Raw genomic sequence first — 18,714 nt, forward strand, 5'->3', positions numbered from 1 at the left:
GGGGGCAGACTGTGCTCTTGTAGGTATGAATAATGGAAGCAGCCTCCAGGAGCTCATTTCCAGAGAGTGATCATCAGTAAAGTACGGCCTAATGATCACACAGATAAAGTGAGAGGCTGGCATTCATGATTAATGCCCTCGGGTCTGTCTCCACAGCTACACAGCCTCTGCCATCAGATCTTCTGATGCGCACTGACCACAAAGCATCAGGTGCATCAAGGAAAATAAGATCATAGAAGACCATAATTTACTGGAGTCAGCACAGTGCTTCGTTCCTATAATGAAACTAGCTGTAATATATCATAAAGCAGATATAAAGAATAAGAAAACATGTTAGCTTCAATAAAGCTGTAGTATTTTGTTTTATCTGATATGTAAATGCTTTTTAGGCACCAACCTATCACTTGATATGATTTTTATGTAGCTTGTTTAAATGCCTGTGTGCTTTTTTTGATGTCTAATTTACAAAATAAACCCATTTTTAAAAAATTCCTGATGCATGAATATCTTAAGTAGTCTTCAGGTTCTGGGGAGGCCAGTCCATGAATGATAGTGTGTGAAAAACCAGGCTGTTTTCAATCAGATGCTTTCCAGACAGTGTTGTGTGGTGAATAAAAATCTGACAGTACTTTCAACTGAAGGGCCGGATGCTCAGATCCTGTGTCAGGTCTTTGCTAAATCATTTCCTATTTCTTAAGAACATAACTTTTAGATACTGTTCATCAGCCGTAGGTAGTTTTTTTAGGCCTGCCACTTCTTCTTTTGCCTTACACTTGTCCAGTTGCCACATTTTTTTAAGAGCAGACCACACACTATGCTACATGAGCATATGAAATATGCCACATTCTCAGTTAAATTCTCTTTGGGAATCACCTTGCAAAAATACTGTGATATCTTTGGCATTTTTTGTAGAATGAGCTCAAGAAATGGGATCAAGCAATATTTTTGTGACAGGCTGCTCGTAGCAAAATGCATAGAGATACAATTTAAAATACAATTTTACAGTTTTCCTAAGTCCTCTTTTTGTGTAGACATACAGAAAACACTAGTTATCCCTTGAGTTTGGTTGCTTTTTTGCTTAAATGATTAATAGGTCAGTGTTAAGTGGCTTAACAAAGAAACAAATAAATAAAAGGTACAAAGAAGAGAATAAAAAAAAAATAATTAAAAGAGAAATGAGGGACTGCTGAAACCTTTTACTCAATACTGTATATGTATGGTTTTCTTTGGTTTAATTGATTTCTTTTTACTTTTCCCTAAAATAATTTCTTCTAACTATTTATTTCAGGGTATATGGCTGTTGTTTTTGTTATGCCCACTAGATGGCACCATAGTAAAAGAAAAGCACAGCATATCACTTTTTTGCTGCAGGCAATGGCCTCAACATCGCAGACACACTGTGTTTTTTTATGGTAAATTATTTATCTACAGCTCACCAACAGCAGCATTCATGTTCCATTAAAAATAATAAGAAGAATACTAATAATGGGCCACAGTAGCACCAGGGGCCTGACCCATTTAAGTGGAACAGGGTCATGATGTAAATAATTACACCTGTGTTTCCATGTCAGAATGGCTGGGTAGCTGAAAAGGGCCTATTATGCTCATCATGTGCTAACACTGACACATCTCTGAGTCAAGCACTGTTCCAAAGACACCCTGAAGGACACAGTTTGAGCTGACAGCCCACCTTATTTGTCTGTGTGAATGGATCATCAACCGGATCATACCAACGTGAGTCGGCTGGAATTCCATGATCCCACAGAACTGATCCCACCATACCAGCTGTGGCTCTCCTACATGAGATGCAGACCTCACTGTAACGGCTGACTGGAAAGCATGTCATATCACTGTCTACAAAGGACTCGGCTCTTATTTCAGTGAGACGTGGCAGGAATATTTACAGTCACCAGCTTGGCCCATCAGGGCGAATAGAGACGAGTGACCCAAACGTGCACTAAATGTTTTCTCTCATCTCATCAAATGCCAGTAACTCACAGGCTGTCATTAAACAATAACGGGAGATGTGCTAACATGGAAACAGACTACAGGAGTTTTGTCTGACATAGTGGATTAAATGTGAATCTAAATGTTTTGTGCTGCTATAGAGAAGGTGAAAAAGGCACACTGTTTTCAGACTGACCCACTTGTTGATTATGACACCTTTCTCAGTATTTGTGTTGAGCTGGCCCAAATTGTGTAGGTCAGGCCAAATTATCCCTTCAATCTCTTTCAGCTCAGCTGAGTCCAAACAGCGCCACTGTTGTGAGGCTAAATAACCAAGCAGTGGCCAGAAGAAATGGCAGCGGCCAACAAAGTAGGTGGATAACACACTGATATTCAGAGAATCATTCCTCGTCAAGAGCTGCTTTGTATTTTTTATAACTTTAGTGTGTTTGGGTCATCTAGACACAATCACACTTTCACTGTGTGGGAAAATCATTTTACACTTTGCTTGGCCTTAAAAGAAAGGAGATGGTGAGAGTTTAATATCCAGGACTCGGGGTGTAGTTGTCAATGATGCCTCACAGCAAGGAGGATGTGGGTTTGAACTTCATGTTGTCTCTGTGCACACAGTTTCTTCCCACAGTCTAAAGGCATTCATGATATGTTAATTGGCTGTAGGTATGGATGTGATCATGAAGGCTTGTGTGTCTCTCTGTGTAAGCCCTGTAGGCTGGTGACCTGTGCAGGGTGTAACCTGCCTTATGCAAAGCACCAGCCCAGACAGGCACCAGTCCCTTCCACAGCGTTAAGAAAATAGATCAAATCAACAAGTTTTGGTTTCATAAAAATGGCCAAAGTAACAATGTTCATTAATTTATTTAACACATTCTCAATTTACACTTTATACACATATAAAGAAAGTAAAATGCTTCTTGAAAACACTGAAGGCTAAGATAAAGGCAAAAGTGAACTTAAGACATGATGTATATCTATTTATAACATAAATACATGAAAGTATTGCAAGAACTATCAATTCCATTTAAAACTTAACTGCAGAATTAGATTCACATATTAGGCATACCGTAGATACATGCAGTCAGTGAACTCGTCAATGAAACACAGTTACAGTCTCAGAAAAATTCGCACAAATTAAAATATCCTATGTAAACATATAGTATACAGAGGCTTTAGGGGCTTATATCTTGAGGTTAACAGTAAATGATAAAACATCGTTAAGCACAACACGTAAACATTTGAAGATCTGCTGTCATGTTGCTATCCTGCAGCGCTAAACCCTTTAATTTAACACTCTGGATGCTAACATCTGTTAAAATATATATCAATCAATCTGTATCAATACTGTGCCAAACAACAGCTTGAGAACTTTTTAGACAGAAGCTGTCTATAGCATACATATATATATATGCTCACATATATGCTAACATACACAACAGTTCCTGTCAACAGCAACAGCAATCAAGCTATAGCTGCTAGTGCAAGATTAGCACATGTTTAAATATGCCGGAACGATATCCGACATACAGCAGAAGTTGTGCTGATTCAGAATGAAGAAGTTGCCCTAAACTCTAAAATAAAACAAAAAATCTACTTTTACAGCTGTCATGTCAAAATATATTGTAACCGTGCTTAGTGGCGTATAACAGTTGCAGAGCATGCCCTAAATAAAGGTGCAAAGTCACTGTTCTGCATGTCTGACGGACACTCTGAGGGTTGCTCTCAGGAAGTGCTGCTTCTCTTTCTGGTCCTTGGTCTCCTCTTCATAGTTTCTTCTTCTTGGTCGCTTTCACAATTCCTCTGACAAGACCAACACATCCCAGTTAGGAAACAGTTGTAACATAGTTACTGTTTGTGGTGATTGTGACAATTGTGAGTCTCCACAGCTGGAGACAGCTCAAAGAATCTAAGCATTCTTTGACATATCTATATATATTTTTTCTTTTAGCTCCAGCAGCATATAGCAGGATAAAACTGTGCTTGCTACACTGCAACACTGTGGAACACAATGTCTGTTGTAAAGATACTCCCAGAGAAATAGTTAGACATCTACATCTGTAAATGCTGTGGAAATAGTGTACAATAAATAGAAACTCATCACCACTTTAGTAAGTGCACCTGCTTATTAAGTAAATATCTAATCAGCCAGCCACATGGCAGTATGGTGCAATGCATTTTGGCATGTAGACATGCTCAAGACGACCTGCTGAAGTTCAACAGGAGCATCAGAACGGGGAAGAAAGGTCATTTAAGTGATGTTGAATGTAGTATGATTGTTGTTACCAGACGAACTAGTCTGAGTATTTCAGAAACTCCTGAGATTCTTCCTGCACAACCATCTCTAGGAATTACAGAGAATGGCCAGAAAAAAATGTTTCCTATTGACCAGGAAACATAGACTCACCAAAATTGTACAACAAAAGATTGAAAAATCATTGCCCATTGTTAAGTCCAGATTTCTGCTGCAACATTCAGATAGTAGAATCAGAATTTAGAGTAAAGAACATGAAAGCACGGATCCATGCATGCACGGATTACCAGTTTAGGCTGGTAGTTTAATGATAACTTTTTTGCACACTTTAGTTTAAAATGTGCATCGTTTAAAAAAAAACAAAAAACAAAAAAAAAAAACAACACAGCCCGCTTTATTATTGTTGCTGATCATGTCCATCTCCACAGAGTACCCATCTCCTCATGGCTGCCATGTCACAAAGGTCAAATCATCCTAAACTACCTTCATGAACATAACAATGACTTCATTGTACTCAAATGCCCTCCACAATCACCAGATCTCAGTCCAATAGAGCACCTTTGGAATGTAGTGGAACGGGAGATTCACATCATGGATCTGCAGCCAATAAATCTGCAGCAAGTGTGTGATGCAATCACGTCGACATGGACCAAAATCTTTCTGAATCTCTGCCATGAAGAATTAAGGCAGTCCAGAAGTCAAAAGGGTTCAATCTGGCACTAACAAGATGTACCCAATAAAGTATCTCGGGAGTGTATTTGCAAAGTTAAACTAACCAGCTGTTGGCTGAAGCAATATAAATGAGAGCAGCTCAATGTGTGTCAGTTTAATGTAAACCATTGCACGGCAACCTACCCCATCCTCCTCAGGCAGCTTCTCAATCTTATGGTTCTTCATGATTCGTGTTAGGTGGTTGCACAGAGCCACAATTCTGAATGACAGCTGTTGAAACCGACAAAAGTAAAAAGAAATGGGTTACAATGCAAGACGTGCATTTTTTTAATGCAATCTTCATTTAAGTAATAGTCCAAGTTGGTACCAGGGCTGCATTTTACCTTCCACCTGCGTCGAGCATACTGTCTCTTGAAGTTCTCCAAGTTGACCACTGATAGTCTCTTCACCAAGGCCTGTCTGGGGTTCAGAGGCTGCAGAAACACAGTGAGATGTCAGAAAGCAGAACTGTCCCTCACGTCAGCTGTGCGCATGTGCTTGTCTAATATAATCAGCTAAACCATGAAGATATTTCAGATCATGAATGACAGAAATTTAAAAAAAAAAAAAAAGTCATAATCTCTAATTAACATTTATTTCATGGTTGACAACAGTGTAAAATGTCAGCGCGCAAAGACAAAAGAGTGCTGAGTGTTGAGACGCTAATACTGGCAAAGGAAGTGAAAATTTTTTAAACAGATAAGATCTTATCATAGATGTTGTTTTTATGGTTAGCGCAAAAACATCTCAAAGAAAGAAATAGAAAATGCTTTCGAAATAAATAACTCAACCTTCAGCAACAGAGCACATTTAAATCCATAAAAAAGATCATTTCTTTTAAAACACTATCATTTACACATGGAGTATTAAATAGGATTAACTATCATTTAATAAATAATAATAATAAATAATAAATTAATTCAATAAAAAAGAAAATTGCAATTAAAAAAACTTAGATCAGTCAAAAAAAAAACATTTGAACTTATCATTCACTCCACTGAGAGAACCATTGCACAGTACATTTGTTTCGTTTAGTTTTACTAAATCAGCTAAAATAAACTGCTAAATGCTCAGGCAGAAAATACCAAATTAATAAATAAACGTAGTTTAATAAATCCATGTGTCACAAAAAATAAATAAATAAATAAAATAAAATATTGTGCCACTTATCCCAGTTAAAGGACTGATCATGTTTGCTGCTGTACCTGCTGTTAAGATCAATACTTGTCTGTCATTTAAAAAGCATTCCAGAGCCAGTAAGAAATTTAAGCTCAGCTTAGCTTTGGCCTACTAAAGAAAAAAGGCAGGCTGACTCTGTCAAAAGTCAACAAAAGAGATGTCAACGCTCGGGGCAGCAGTCCATGAGCAGAGGCAAAACCCCCTCTCTTTAGTCACCTGGGGGTTAGGGTTAGGGTTAAATGGGGGTTTCTGTAGGAACCTGAGGCATTCCAGACTACCTAAGAGATATAATCTCTCCGGAATGTTTTAGGTCTGCCTTAGCGTCTCCTCCCAGAACATAGATATTTGTTTAAAATAATGACAAAACCTAATGCACTAAGATTTCTATAATTGATCATGTCTATCCATTTTCTTCATTCAGTTCAGGGGACTGGAATCTATCCCAGCTGAAGCGGGGTATACTCTGGACAGGTCATCAGCCTGTCGTAAGGCTAACACTGAGAGACACAACTATGGCACCTACAGCCAGTTTAGAATCACATGTACATGTGCATGTATTTGGACTGTGGGATGAACCTGGAGGGTATCCACGGAGGGAGAACATGCAGAAAATATAGTGTTTATAATGTGTGTTTATGTTTGTTTAACCTTCGGACAAAGCCAGGCTAGCTTTATCGCTGTTTTCAGTGTTTCTGCTAAGCTTAGCTAACGATTAATCATGCAGACATGTTAGCTGAGATAACGGTCTTCTCCTTTAACTCTTTATCTTTTTTTGTTTTTGTTTAAACAATAAAGAAAATCTACAAATAAATACAATTTAAAGAGCGCAATTTTTTTTAAAAAAAACAAAAAAAAAACAAAAAGAAAAAAGAAAAATTGTTGACTCTTAGAAGATTTTTCAATGGTTTATGTCAGCCAGACTCAGTGAGGGGCTGTTCAGCCTCAGAGCAGACTTCTCCTTCACAAGTCAGATGCAGCAGGTCCTCCAGTGCTTTCTTTACATGTGTGCTCAGACTTCTGTTATGGATGCTACCATTGGTTCCCTCAGAATGCAAAGAGCCCATCAGATCCTGGAGCCACTGGAGCTCAGAGTTCAGCTCCTGCCTCAGAGCATCCAGTTGGCCCTGCCTGTGGTTGTACCTCTTGCTGATGCTCTCCAGACAAACATCTACTGCCTTCATGTCTTCTTGCACCAGCTTCCTGGTGGCCTCCACTTTGCGAAACTCGTGGCAGTCTTGCGAGAGCTGTTTCTTTGCGGTGTCCCGCTCCTCCTTGTACCAAGCTTCCTTGTCATTGTAAATGGAGAGCAGTGCTTCTATGTCACCCTGTAGGGTGTGGTAAGCTTCCGCCACCTCGGACAATCCCGTCTCCATTAATCCGATGTCTTCCACCACATGGGCAAAACGCTCAAAGTTGGCATATGTGTTGTTTTGGGACATGCTGGAGTGAGACTGGATAGTGTACTCTTTAAGTAGTTTTGTCTTCAACTGCTTTGCTTTCTTCTCAGAGGCAGCGCTGTCCTCCTCCATGTGGCCGCAGGACTTCAGACAGAAGGGTAGGGGTGGGGGAGGGAGACTGAGTGAGAGGATGTCTTATTGTTGCATCTCGAAAACATATATAGCAGTGAAAAATCCCAGCAGACGTGGCACTGGAGGATTAGTGTGTGACCCCAGAGCGTAAGCCACGGCTGATAAGGGGTGCCAAAAAACAGCAAACATTCCTGGTGAGCGTGTAAGGTTTCCCGGATCCATGCTTGCATCAAAACAGGATGAGGACTTCACAGCAAAACACCACTCACATGCATTTCATCAGCCTGAGTGGGGGGTAGACGGCTTCACCACAGCACAATCTTAAGTTTCCATTCCATTAAAATACAATTAGCGAGATATTGCAAGAGTCAGACCACTGACTTTGTAGACAAAAGGAATATTGCAGATGGCATGAAGATGGATGAGATGAGTGTGAGATGTGAAGGGCAAAACAAAAATTCCCAAACAGGAACAATATACATACTTTAACTGTGGAACAGTATGGAAACATCTATCCAGGACAAGTACACAGTTAGTGGGAGTGAACACTGGAATTTTGAGACAGTGGTCAAATTTCTTTGCACTTTAAAAAAACAGATTTGCCTCTCTAGCAAAAAAAAAAAAAAAAAAAGAGCCTGCTACCCCGCGTGTTACCTTTGACATTCGCTGCAATAGGTTTTACTCCTCGTAGAAGGGGGGGCAGGGGGGAATGAAGTGCTGACAACAGTCACAGATGATACAAACCATGCAACACTACAGCATCAATCATGTCCATACCTTAATCCAAGGATGATTCAGTGCATCTTGTATTGTCATCCGTTTTCTAAAAAAGAAAATGCAGCTGTGTAAATATGCCAGAACAACTCCATCAGACAGGGCACGTAGGTCAGTCATGCAGCAGACGGTGACTCTAAGGATTACAGCGAGACCAAACTTCCACAGGAATATTCAGTTTCCCGAAGGTGCACGTAAACACTTAAATGGAAACACATGTCAGAAAGTAAGAAGAGGATCACATTTTACAAAGAAAGTGTTTTTGCAATATTTTGTAATAGTTTTCTTTTCTCGTTTTATATATCACACCGTGTAGCAGAATTAAATCCTTACTGGCTGGCTGTTTATTCTCAGGAGTGCACTTCATTAGGATTTAGTAAAGCATAGCCCCGCCTGGTACTGGGCTTTGTAATGAAATTTCAAACCTGACCTTTGGCCTTGACCTATTTGTTAGTAACCTAATTTCTTTCTTCTTTTTTCCCCTTTTACCTCGTTTCCTTTTCCAGGAGCCCTCTGATAAAGTTCTTGGCCAGCTCACTGGTACTGCTGAAGAACTCTTCATCAAATTCGTAGTTCACCGCTGAGATGTTTGCTAACGTTTCCTGCTTTGTGTCACCGAGGAAAGGTGACGCGCCGCTCAAACTGAAACAACAGCACAAACGTTTGCATGCGTGACTCAGTCGATAATCGTAGATACGTTAAAATTCCCGGACGTGATGAATCTCAACTTACAGTATATATGTGATGACTCCGATGCTCCTGTGAAAAAAGGCGCAAGATTAATCCAAAGTTATGCGCTGCAACCTGTTGTGCAGATGTCAGCAGAGTCAGAGGTAATTAAAAGCTCTTACCACATGTCTGCTTCCAAGCCCAGTTGCTCATAGTTGACTATCTCTGGAGCTGAAAATAGACAACACACACTCAACATCACAAACAGCGTCTGGCCGAACATCGAGCATCTCATTAAAATCTTCAAGCTCAATAAAAAAGAAAACAGAAAAGAAAGAAAAACTTACCAACAAATTCAGGGGTGCCAAAAATGTTTTTGAAATCTGTCCCATCTTGTATTTTGTGTGCTAGTCCAAAGTCTATTATTTTGATGCGGGGTAAGGTGGCATCCCTGTCCAGCAGCATTATATTTTCAGGCTGCAGCAATGCAAATAAAGAAACAAAGCATGTATGTCAGCAGATTTCCACTAATAGCAGGGCTCGGTAATACAGACAAAACTAGCTAGTTACCTGGAGAAATCCTCCTTTTGTGGAAGCATTAGAGAAAAACAATTAGTCACGCTAATTAGTGCAAGGGTGTGTCAGTGTGAACTGAAAATCAAGGCTTCAGGCATGAATGAATCAAGCACCTAGTGCATTGTTATTTTGCGTACCTAATCCACCTTCAGTTATCAACGCAAAAGCATCAGCAGTGAAGAGGACTCACAACGAGCCATTCTTACATTTCTACTGTTATATGCTCTCCAGATTCCTATGGGGCATAAAGGGAACAACAACAAAAAAGGAACACTATCACCCAGTTCTGCATTCAATTAGTAAGATGTGGGCTCTTGTGGAAACTTGTCAAAGGGGCTCCCTGTTTCCCAGCACTGCCCTTTGGCTCTGTGCAATATAATAGGCCTGCAAATCAAGAACCATTCACATTGACTTTGAAGGGTTAGGGTGCTGGGGTTGGGTTGTGTTTATTTAGCTGTTCTGAAGCTTTATTTTAATCAAAAAGGGGGATAAGAATTTCTCAAGTAAAATTCCAAGTCAAATGGGGTTAAACAAGAGGGTTAATGGGTGTTATAGCTGACTGATCTGATGACAATAGAGCTTGGGAACGCTAGAAACAGCTAGAAAATAATCAGACAGGGAGCAACTTTCAGATAGAAACGTGGGCGATACAGCTCTGAAACTAAAGAGATAACCTTGAGGTGTTGGTATCTGAGAGTTTGGATGGTGGCCACAAAAAACAGGAAGGATGTGTGAATCAGAATAGCAGAACTGTGCAGTACGTACATTAAACACCTGCTATCTATCTATATATATATATATATATATATATATATATATATAAGGTCTTTTTAGCATTGCTTGTGCGTAGTAATACAGTTGTTATGGAGGTAAAGAGTTTAACTGTTTCACAGAAAACAAATGCAGTTTAAGATGCGCAGCACAGGAGAAGCACATTTACCTTTAGATCAAAATGTGCAATCTTCTTGGAGTGGAGGTACTGCACTCCATGTAGGACCTGCTTGATAAACTGAGTGGCCTCCTCCTCACTGAGGCTCTCCTTTTGAGCTAAGAAGTCAAACAGCTCTCCTCCAGAGACCCTGCAATACACACAAACACACACAAACTGACACTCGGTGACTGTGGGCTCAGACAATCTGGAGCAAGCCCTCGCTAGCACTTTTATCTAAAGTGTGTTCTCAGGAAATTGGATGCACAAGCCCTGGATGCCTGAGATATGTTTGTCTGTGGTGCCAACTTGCGTCTGTTTTTAGTCCATTTGCCCTACTTATGGGCCAATGTATTTTTCCATAAACATAACTGAAAAAATAGTATGAAACCTTGGCCCATAAGCACAATGTTCTCTACCATTCATACAGAGAAAATGAGAATGAAGGACAGTGCGTCATTCTGTAGCCATCAGTCATATTTTTTTGTTTGAGTTTTTCAATTAGTCCTAATCAGGCCTCCCATGTTTCTAGGCACTCAGTGACCCCAGACGGGGGCCCTTTTTGGCCTCTTTTCAGCACAAGCATTATTGACTTTGCAAGAGACATTTGGTACTTTCTGGCAGACGTGATCAGGGGCAAATTGTTTTCAGCAAACACAGCTTCAACAAACAGAAATAAACTCACAGATGAGTGGACTTTTGCTGTTTTACAGTATTCCTGCCAAACATTCAAAAGACTGCACTGACATAGCTTTTCATAAACCCAATAAAACACATTTTATGTTATGCAGGCTCTTATCTATTGTACATAGATGTTTGGAGTTTTCAAGAAGTAAAGCATGATAAAACTTTATTGTTGTGACTGTGTGGATATTGCAATGCATTGCAGAATCTTGCGGTGACTCACAGTTCGAGGATAAGCACAACATCTGTGCGGTTCTCGTAAACATCGTGGAGCGCTACAATGTTGGGATGCTGGAGCTGCTGCAGGATGTCCACTTCCCTCGCAATCTCCTCTCTTTTCACACCCCGTCTGCTGGCCCCACTCAGGCGCTTCTTGATGAACTTGGCCGCGTACTTATTGCCTGTGCTCTTCTCTATGCATCGCTTGACAATCGCAAACTGCCCACTGCAGACAAAAAAGAAGCAATCACCACAAAAAGTGCCAAGAAAGCATACAGAGCACGGGAAAAGCAGTAACATCCTGCATTTTGGTGGAGGATGTGATCTCTGAACACTCTTCTTGTTACACCCATTATCATTCAACGTGACAACTGATTTACGTGTATCAGGATTTGTAGTATCTACCATCTTTTTGTTTTTTTAAAGGAATAGAACTAATAACATTCTTTGCATTTAGCCACAGGATATTGGTGAGGAAGCTGTGGTACACAGATGACTGAAAAATTGTGGTATGGTCCATCACTTCCTGTTTCCTGGCGAGACAATGAGACAATCTGGTGGTGCTGAGAGAACCCCTGTCCTCCTACTCCTTTTAACTTCCTGCCAAGTTGAGTGGAGTAAACTCAAGTGTTTACTCCACTGAAAGAAAAGCAAATCACAACAGAGGTGTGTGTCTTTGACAATATTGTTCAGTGAATCATTGCGTCCTTGTTTTGAATGTTAGATAGAAGTGATAGACATGAGCTTACGACATCTTTAATAGCATCTTATTATTAATGAGCTTCAGTACTGACTCCAGTTGGTGGAATATATTCCTTTGTTTTCACTCATCCCTAACATAAATCATAACACTCATAACTTGTCTACTGACAGATTGAACAAGAAATATGAGACCAGTTTCCATATGAGGGGAATTTCTGTGGCTTTAATATCAGACCAGCACTTGAGTAAGCTTGCTGTCATACTACTGCTGCTTTGTTTCCTGTTGCTGGGGGATGACCTGCCCACCCTATTGTGAACACAAGCCTCTCATCCTTCTGCGTGAGGCCACACGACATACAAGGGCTTATGTGGTGACAGAGCTGGCAAGAGTTTTACTGAATAGGAGGGAATGGTTGGGTAAAACACATTAAAGTTTGAGGACTGAAGAATTTTCATGTTTGAAGCACAGACACATTGTGACACTGTGGAGGGAAAAATTCCCAAAGAGGGGGAAAGACAATAATTGGCAGGCATTTCATGAATTTTGGACATAACTGTCCACACAGAAATTCCAGAGTGGCTGTGAGAGGCTGTCCAATCTGTGTCTAGAGGGCTAAGAATAGCCAGACTTAAACAGAGTCTTGCTTTACCTGTCACATTTCTTCTGCTGTTGGTGAGTGAGAGCCCCCGCTTGAACTGCAGGAGTGGAAAAGAAAGAAGGGCGGAAAGGAGGTGTGCAAGGAAGATCTGTACACCCACAACACACTACAGTTCACACTTGTATTTTCAGGGTGTTTACAATGTGCACCCAGAAACAAATTAAGGGATTAAATACTATCTTTGTGGTTTTAAACCAGCTACTGACTCTGTAACCCTACACCGGTACGAGATGGTTGAGCCAGTTTTCACGTTTTTGTGGCACACCCTGTCCGGTGCTCTGTGATCACACCTAGGAGCTGTTACATTGACTATGCTAAGCCTCTTATGAAACATGCTCAAAAATAACAATATAAAACTATGTAAATGCGGGACCACATAAACCCAGACTTTCAATTACAACCTCAATGAAGAGATTAAGTCTAAAACTTTTAAACAAATATGACGCAGTCTGATACAGCAGCACTTCAACAAAAAAACTGAACATCTCTGATACACAAGGGGAAAAAAACAAGCGTATGAGTTTCTTTAAAGTGCTGCAGTGCTTGATGCAAGGGGATTTGCACTGAACTACATGTGGTTGTTTCACCTGTGCGTCTAATAAGACAAGGGACTCTTTAACTTTAGATTGATTTGATGTATTCCCTATAGCTTTCAGGTTCTGGAAACACATTAAAAGCCTAAAGCACTTGCAGTTATTATTGAGATCATTTAATTCATGTGTGAACATGTCCCAGCAGAAAATGCAGGGGGAAAAAAGAGAGAGCGGGGAAACATACGTTAAGGCAATAATCCACAAAGAATCCCACGCACATTCCTTAAAAGGAAAATAAAAACAGAGCGGGTGGAGTGATAAAGCACAGCTTCATGGAATCTCAAATCCTCCCTCTGCCTGATCTATTCACAGGACGTCTCCACCCTCAAGTCCTCCCTGTTAGAGATGATAATGTGTTAACTGAAGAGGTGGGGAAGTCACTCGGTGAATTCCACTTGTAAAAACATCCATCAATTACCCCAAGGGGAGGAACTGATCTGTCACTGGGGCATGAGCAGTCCCCTTGATTTGCCTGATAACTAATGGCAAATAGAAAAAGCCCTTGAGATGATAGTTGCAGTTCATGTGTGAAAAAGCACCCAACACAAATGTCAGCAGAGGGGCTTTACTCCAGCGTTGTTACGAAGTGCAGAGTAACAGCGGAAAGAGATGCTGGGGGGGTGGTATTCCACAACAGGCCAGGCGTGCCGTCTGTCTTAGCCCTAAGCCGACCAGTGGGGCTGAAAGTGCCATCTCTCCGCAGAATTTCCACATCCAACAGCTGAAGGTCATTAGCCACAGCCAAGGTTGAAGGAATGCTCCGACAAGTGGCGCCAACCAAATATTTAAACATGTTTCTCAACTGAGCAACCACCAGGATGATGAAGAGTGCCAGATTCGCTGTTGACCCAGAAAGCTGTTTCTAACCAGGCAACTAATCAAATGCCAATGAGGGCTGCAGGGACGCAGCTCCAACTTTTAAAATTCTACCGGTGCTTGAAAACCCAATTTGTCGGCCACATTTTCTGCTTTTTATGCTGTAAGTGAAATCTTTCTGCATTTAATCCCTAAAGTAATCTCTAGATTCCCACTGGTATTTAAGTCCAGCCACACGCACACACCGGCATCTGTGAGGCATTAGTGTTGTTTGTGGGACAATTTCTGTCAGTATTGGAACTCTGGGGGATGTCCAAAAGGTCAACATGGAGGTCCTTCAGTTAGGCTGCAGCAAATAAACTCCCTTCTCTCTTTTTTTCCCAACTTACACAACAGCAGGAATGTCTCAGAGCTATAGAGACAGAGAAATTCTAGTACTTTTTGGTAATCTGAAACAGCTGTGTGCCTGCTCTGTGGGCTCTTTTCACTTCAACACATTTATTGTTCGAGCACCGCAACCTAAAATTTGCATCACTGCCCTCTGGATATTCCATAAAGAAAACTTGTAAAATGGTTAGTCTGAATCATTTTCTCCTAAATGAACCCACATAGATACTGGAAAAATATTTTGCATATCAGGAAGATGCTCCTGCAGTGTTTACAGATTGGAGAGCAAAAACTCTGTGAACCTGTGTTAATGGACAGATGAGTTTTCACCTCAATGTCAACTTAAGCAGTGACAAACATGCTGCTGTGCTGCAGGAATCTTTCATTCCTGTCAGTATAACTAATGTTTAAATATCCATCTCACTGTCAGGACAGAGTATAGGTGTCTTGTGAGTTTTTGCAGGTATTTTGTAAGAAGCCACAAATTAACAAACTGACCAGATTCAATTTAAGGCATCGTCAGAGTCATACAGTTCACCCTGGGATCACGTCACTCGCTGTACCTTTCATACATAGCAATAAAGACACGGTGGTGCTAGATGAAAAGTCAAGGGATTACCATTAGAAGTCAACATGAAAGCATTCAGGAAGTCAGAGTGAAACCATGGTGTAAAGTAAATTCAGAATTCAAATTTTGGGGGAAGTCTGCATGGTTTTTTTTGGGGGGGGGGGGGGGGGGGGGGGGGGGCTGGGTTTAACAGATGGTAGTTTCTTGACACTGACTCACAAAGATAATGCTATTTCTCACGGTTGTTTTATGGCCACAGCACTACTTATCTACTAAAAGCTATCAGTTGTTATGAGCCAACAGGGACACAAACACCATCTCCGATGAAGTCCTTTTTCTCAGCCTTACCTTGATGCTCAGTTACAGCTCACCGCTTCCTGTTAAAGGCATCTTTTGGTTCGGACTTTACCACTTTGCACTGTATGATGGCATAAGTGTCATCAGTCGAATGGAAAGACAGGTACACTTGTCACAGCATGCCCCGCATGTCAAAGGGCTGACAGGTTTACCCAAAACTCTGTGTCATTAGTGGAAACAGCCACTCAGTACAGCTTCTCGGGGCTGTGAGACATTAAAACCTGTCAATATGATTAATTCAATTTCCAGAAATGGTGCAACAGTACCACAGCACAGGACATCTCAAATACGTCACACAGTTTTTGCCTCCCTCCGCCAAATTTCCCCACCCTCTTAAAGGACAATTGAGTAACAGTTCCACTGAGGTATGTGAGTGGAGGGCTCTGAACCCGTGAGGCTCTCAAAACTGTGGGTGGGCTAAAACACGTCCCCCAAGGCTCACCAGAAAACTGTGAGTGTGAGTGAAAAGTCTTTTGCAGAAAGATAAAATGTAACAGGTTTGGTTACTCAGAAAGGTAACCAGGGCTTTTAACCACAGTAGCTTAAAGTGTCACATATTTTCGACATGCTGATGTTAAACATGCACTCAGCCCACAGCGGAGTCCCCTTTGCTTTTCAGGCAAAGGTTTTCTCATGAAAACCGACTCAGCTTTGAGCAACACATTCCCACCATGTCTGACATGTCTTGCAAAAGTTTAAAGAGTATTTCAGCTTTTTTTTTTAATATAAGTTTTAAAAAGTCTTTTAAAGGAATTTCCAACTTGCAACGTATGGCTTGATGTAACCTAATAAATCATCTACTAGTATGTGGTGATATGAGCAGCTTTTGAGTTGCCTCTGTGCAAACAGCCGTGTTTGTTTTGCCTTCTTGCTCTTTGCCTCTCTGTGGAGAATCCCTCCAATGTTACAACTTCATGTACAATTATCAATGACAGTACTTTTTTTTTTTTTTTTTAACGGTGCTTACAATCTATTTACTTTGCAAACTACGTAAAGTATTAGATAATTCATTCATTTTATTGATCAGCTAACTGTTCGTGAATCATTATTTTTAACCATCAGACGTGAGTGCTTTACTGCAAAGTCAAAGCCCGATTACTGTAAAAATATTTCATATTTATACATTTGAACTTTTCATGCTACACGAGGCCTTTGCTGAAAATTCTTCCTCTTCTGTTTTTTGTTTGGGTTCTTTTTCATAGATCTGAAGGAGTCATTTCAACAGCAGGTCTGGATCAGGGTGTGTCAAAGCAGCTATGTCCCAACAAAGACTGGGACACAGTGCATATTGGGATTAATGGTGAAAGGCTACAGGTCAGATGCTTGCTTTTACACCCGCTCAATCTGTTATCGAGTGGTGCACATGCCCAAGCTGTCCTTCCGTGCAAAATTGGCGTAGCTTCCTCAATCCATATTGTAATCTACCAACTTCCTGTAACTTATTTCCTCAGTTTCCTTCATGTCTGCTCTTTACGGGGTTTATTCACAGCACTTCGACACCCTGGTCCACCCCCCCACAGTCAGACCATGCAAAGCAAATCGCTCACAATTCATTTGCATTCCTGGACTGACAAATCTGACCCTCAAACACAGCTGATTTCTTTTCTTCGAGTGCATTTAGCTTTGGAACGTTATCTCTTGCTGTAAAATTCAGCCCATTAACCCAACGACACTCCCCAGTTCAAGCTTAGACAGGCCAGCTGTTTGCATACCTACGTACATAGGAGGAGGACCACCGGTTCAAGCACTTGCAAGGGAAACTGACTCACCCTCTGACTCACACAAACTGTGAAGGATCATCTTCTAAGAGGTGGGGATCAAATAACCTCTCATTTACATCCTTCATAAAAACAAATCGTGAACAAATCCTCACCTTCCCAGTGTTTCTCCAATTTCATAAAAATCCTCCACGTTCTCTTGCTTGAATACCGCCATGCCGGGCGTCCTCATTGATGTAGTTCCTTAATATGTAAAACAGATATGTAAAACAGCCTCCTTGATATGCTCCAGTAAAGCCAGTTGTTGTGCCTCCCCAGGAGTACTCTTCCTGCACACCACAAGTCCAACCCTGCTGACACAAAGATGAGTTGGTTTCTGAGCACAGTGATGAAAATGTTTACTACAAGTTGCAGCTTGCTGTAAGGTATTCGTTTACTGAATTAGAGCTACTTTCACCTTGCTCTTGGGAAAGCCTTAACACCATAACACAGCATAGAAAAAAGGGTCCTCTTTGTTCTTCACTAGTATTACAGGCTTTAAACTACAACTCGCACAACAGCGTCTGGGCAGTATAACAGTGTATAATGAGGATTACAAATGAAAAGAACATTTCTGGCTAATTAGGGCAGGGGATCTGTTGTGAAACATTATGTCTGGCTAAAAAGGTTGAGAATGGCAGTTACACAGGCTTTGTAAATACCAGAACATGACCATTGTGACAATTGTGAATAAGGATTTAGAGATAAAATGGTAACTGTGCAGCATGGGAGTGAACACGTATGTATACACAAATGTGAAGAGAGACAGAGAAAAAAAAAGATGTTCACAAGCTGAAATACCACAAACTTCCTCTCTGGCAAGTTTCGTGAGTTTTTCGCAAGTGTCTCAACAAAACTGGCTGCAGTTAAAAACTTACCTTCAGTCAGCTGCAGAGCTGATGATAAACGTGCATCAGTGTCCACGTCTCCTACAGTTGGTCTCCTTGTCCCATAGCTGCAGCTGAGTCAGAAAGCAGCTCCTCCGGGGTGGATGGCTGTTGTTTTCTGTCACCGGTGGCAGCACCATCAGGCTTTTGTGTGCGCGTAAAGTCCCTCCCTCTGATGGCTCTATTATGAAACTGCAGCGGGAGCGTGGAAGGCTGTCAGTAAAGATAGCTCGGATAACTGCTCGGTGCGTCCTAACAGACGTGTCTGAATGAGCATTTGAATTAGGAAATTCAGAAAAAACCTGCAGACAACACATTCAGCCAGCAAATTGTTTATTGAACTAATATTACAAACTTTTTTTGCATCATTAGGTGAAACAGGTTAACAATGAGCAAGATGAGAGATATGCATACAAAAAGGTGAAGTGCTGATATGATATTCGGAAGTCATACTACCAATAAAATTGTGCAATACAATTCTGGGAAAAGCAACACACAGAAAAAGA

General features: G+C 40.9%; 2 protein-coding genes across 3 annotated transcripts; both read right to left on the minus strand.

Annotated features, from left to right (window-relative positions):
* Positions 1-2,842: 2,842 nt before the first annotated feature.
* Positions 2,843-18,316, minus strand: dapk2b (death-associated protein kinase 2b). Of its 2 annotated transcripts, none has more exons than XM_063479616.1 (12): positions 18,200-18,316; positions 17,438-17,632; positions 11,487-11,708; positions 10,592-10,730; positions 9,423-9,552; positions 9,258-9,306; positions 9,139-9,165; positions 8,896-9,048; positions 8,410-8,455; positions 5,269-5,358; positions 5,069-5,155; positions 2,843-3,762 (listed from the first exon to the last, which is right to left on the minus strand). In XM_063479616.1, the coding sequence occupies exons 2-12, from the start codon at positions 17,512-17,514 to the stop codon at positions 3,685-3,687; spliced, it is 1,098 nt and encodes a 365-aa protein (XP_063335686.1). In that variant the 5' UTR covers positions 17,515-17,632; positions 18,200-18,316; the 3' UTR covers positions 2,843-3,684. The 2 variants fall into 2 exon arrangements, with proteins under 2 accessions (XP_063335686.1, XP_063335687.1); XM_063479617.1 differs by having other exon boundaries at positions 17,438-17,635.
* LOC135933288 (death-associated protein kinase 3-like) lies at positions 7,015-7,998 on the minus strand. Its single transcript, XM_065471382.1, has one exon. It carries the CDS (start codon positions 7,630-7,632, stop codon positions 7,015-7,017), a length of 618 nt encoding a protein of 205 aa, XP_065327454.1. The 5' UTR covers positions 7,633-7,998.
* Positions 18,317-18,714: the final 398 nt, after the last annotated feature.

The sequence above is a fragment of the Pelmatolapia mariae genome, linkage group LG7 (genome assembly GCF_036321145.2).
Source record: "Pelmatolapia mariae isolate MD_Pm_ZW linkage group LG7, Pm_UMD_F_2, whole genome shotgun sequence".
NCBI classification, from domain to species: Eukaryota; Metazoa; Chordata; class Actinopteri; order Cichliformes; family Cichlidae; genus Pelmatolapia; species Pelmatolapia mariae.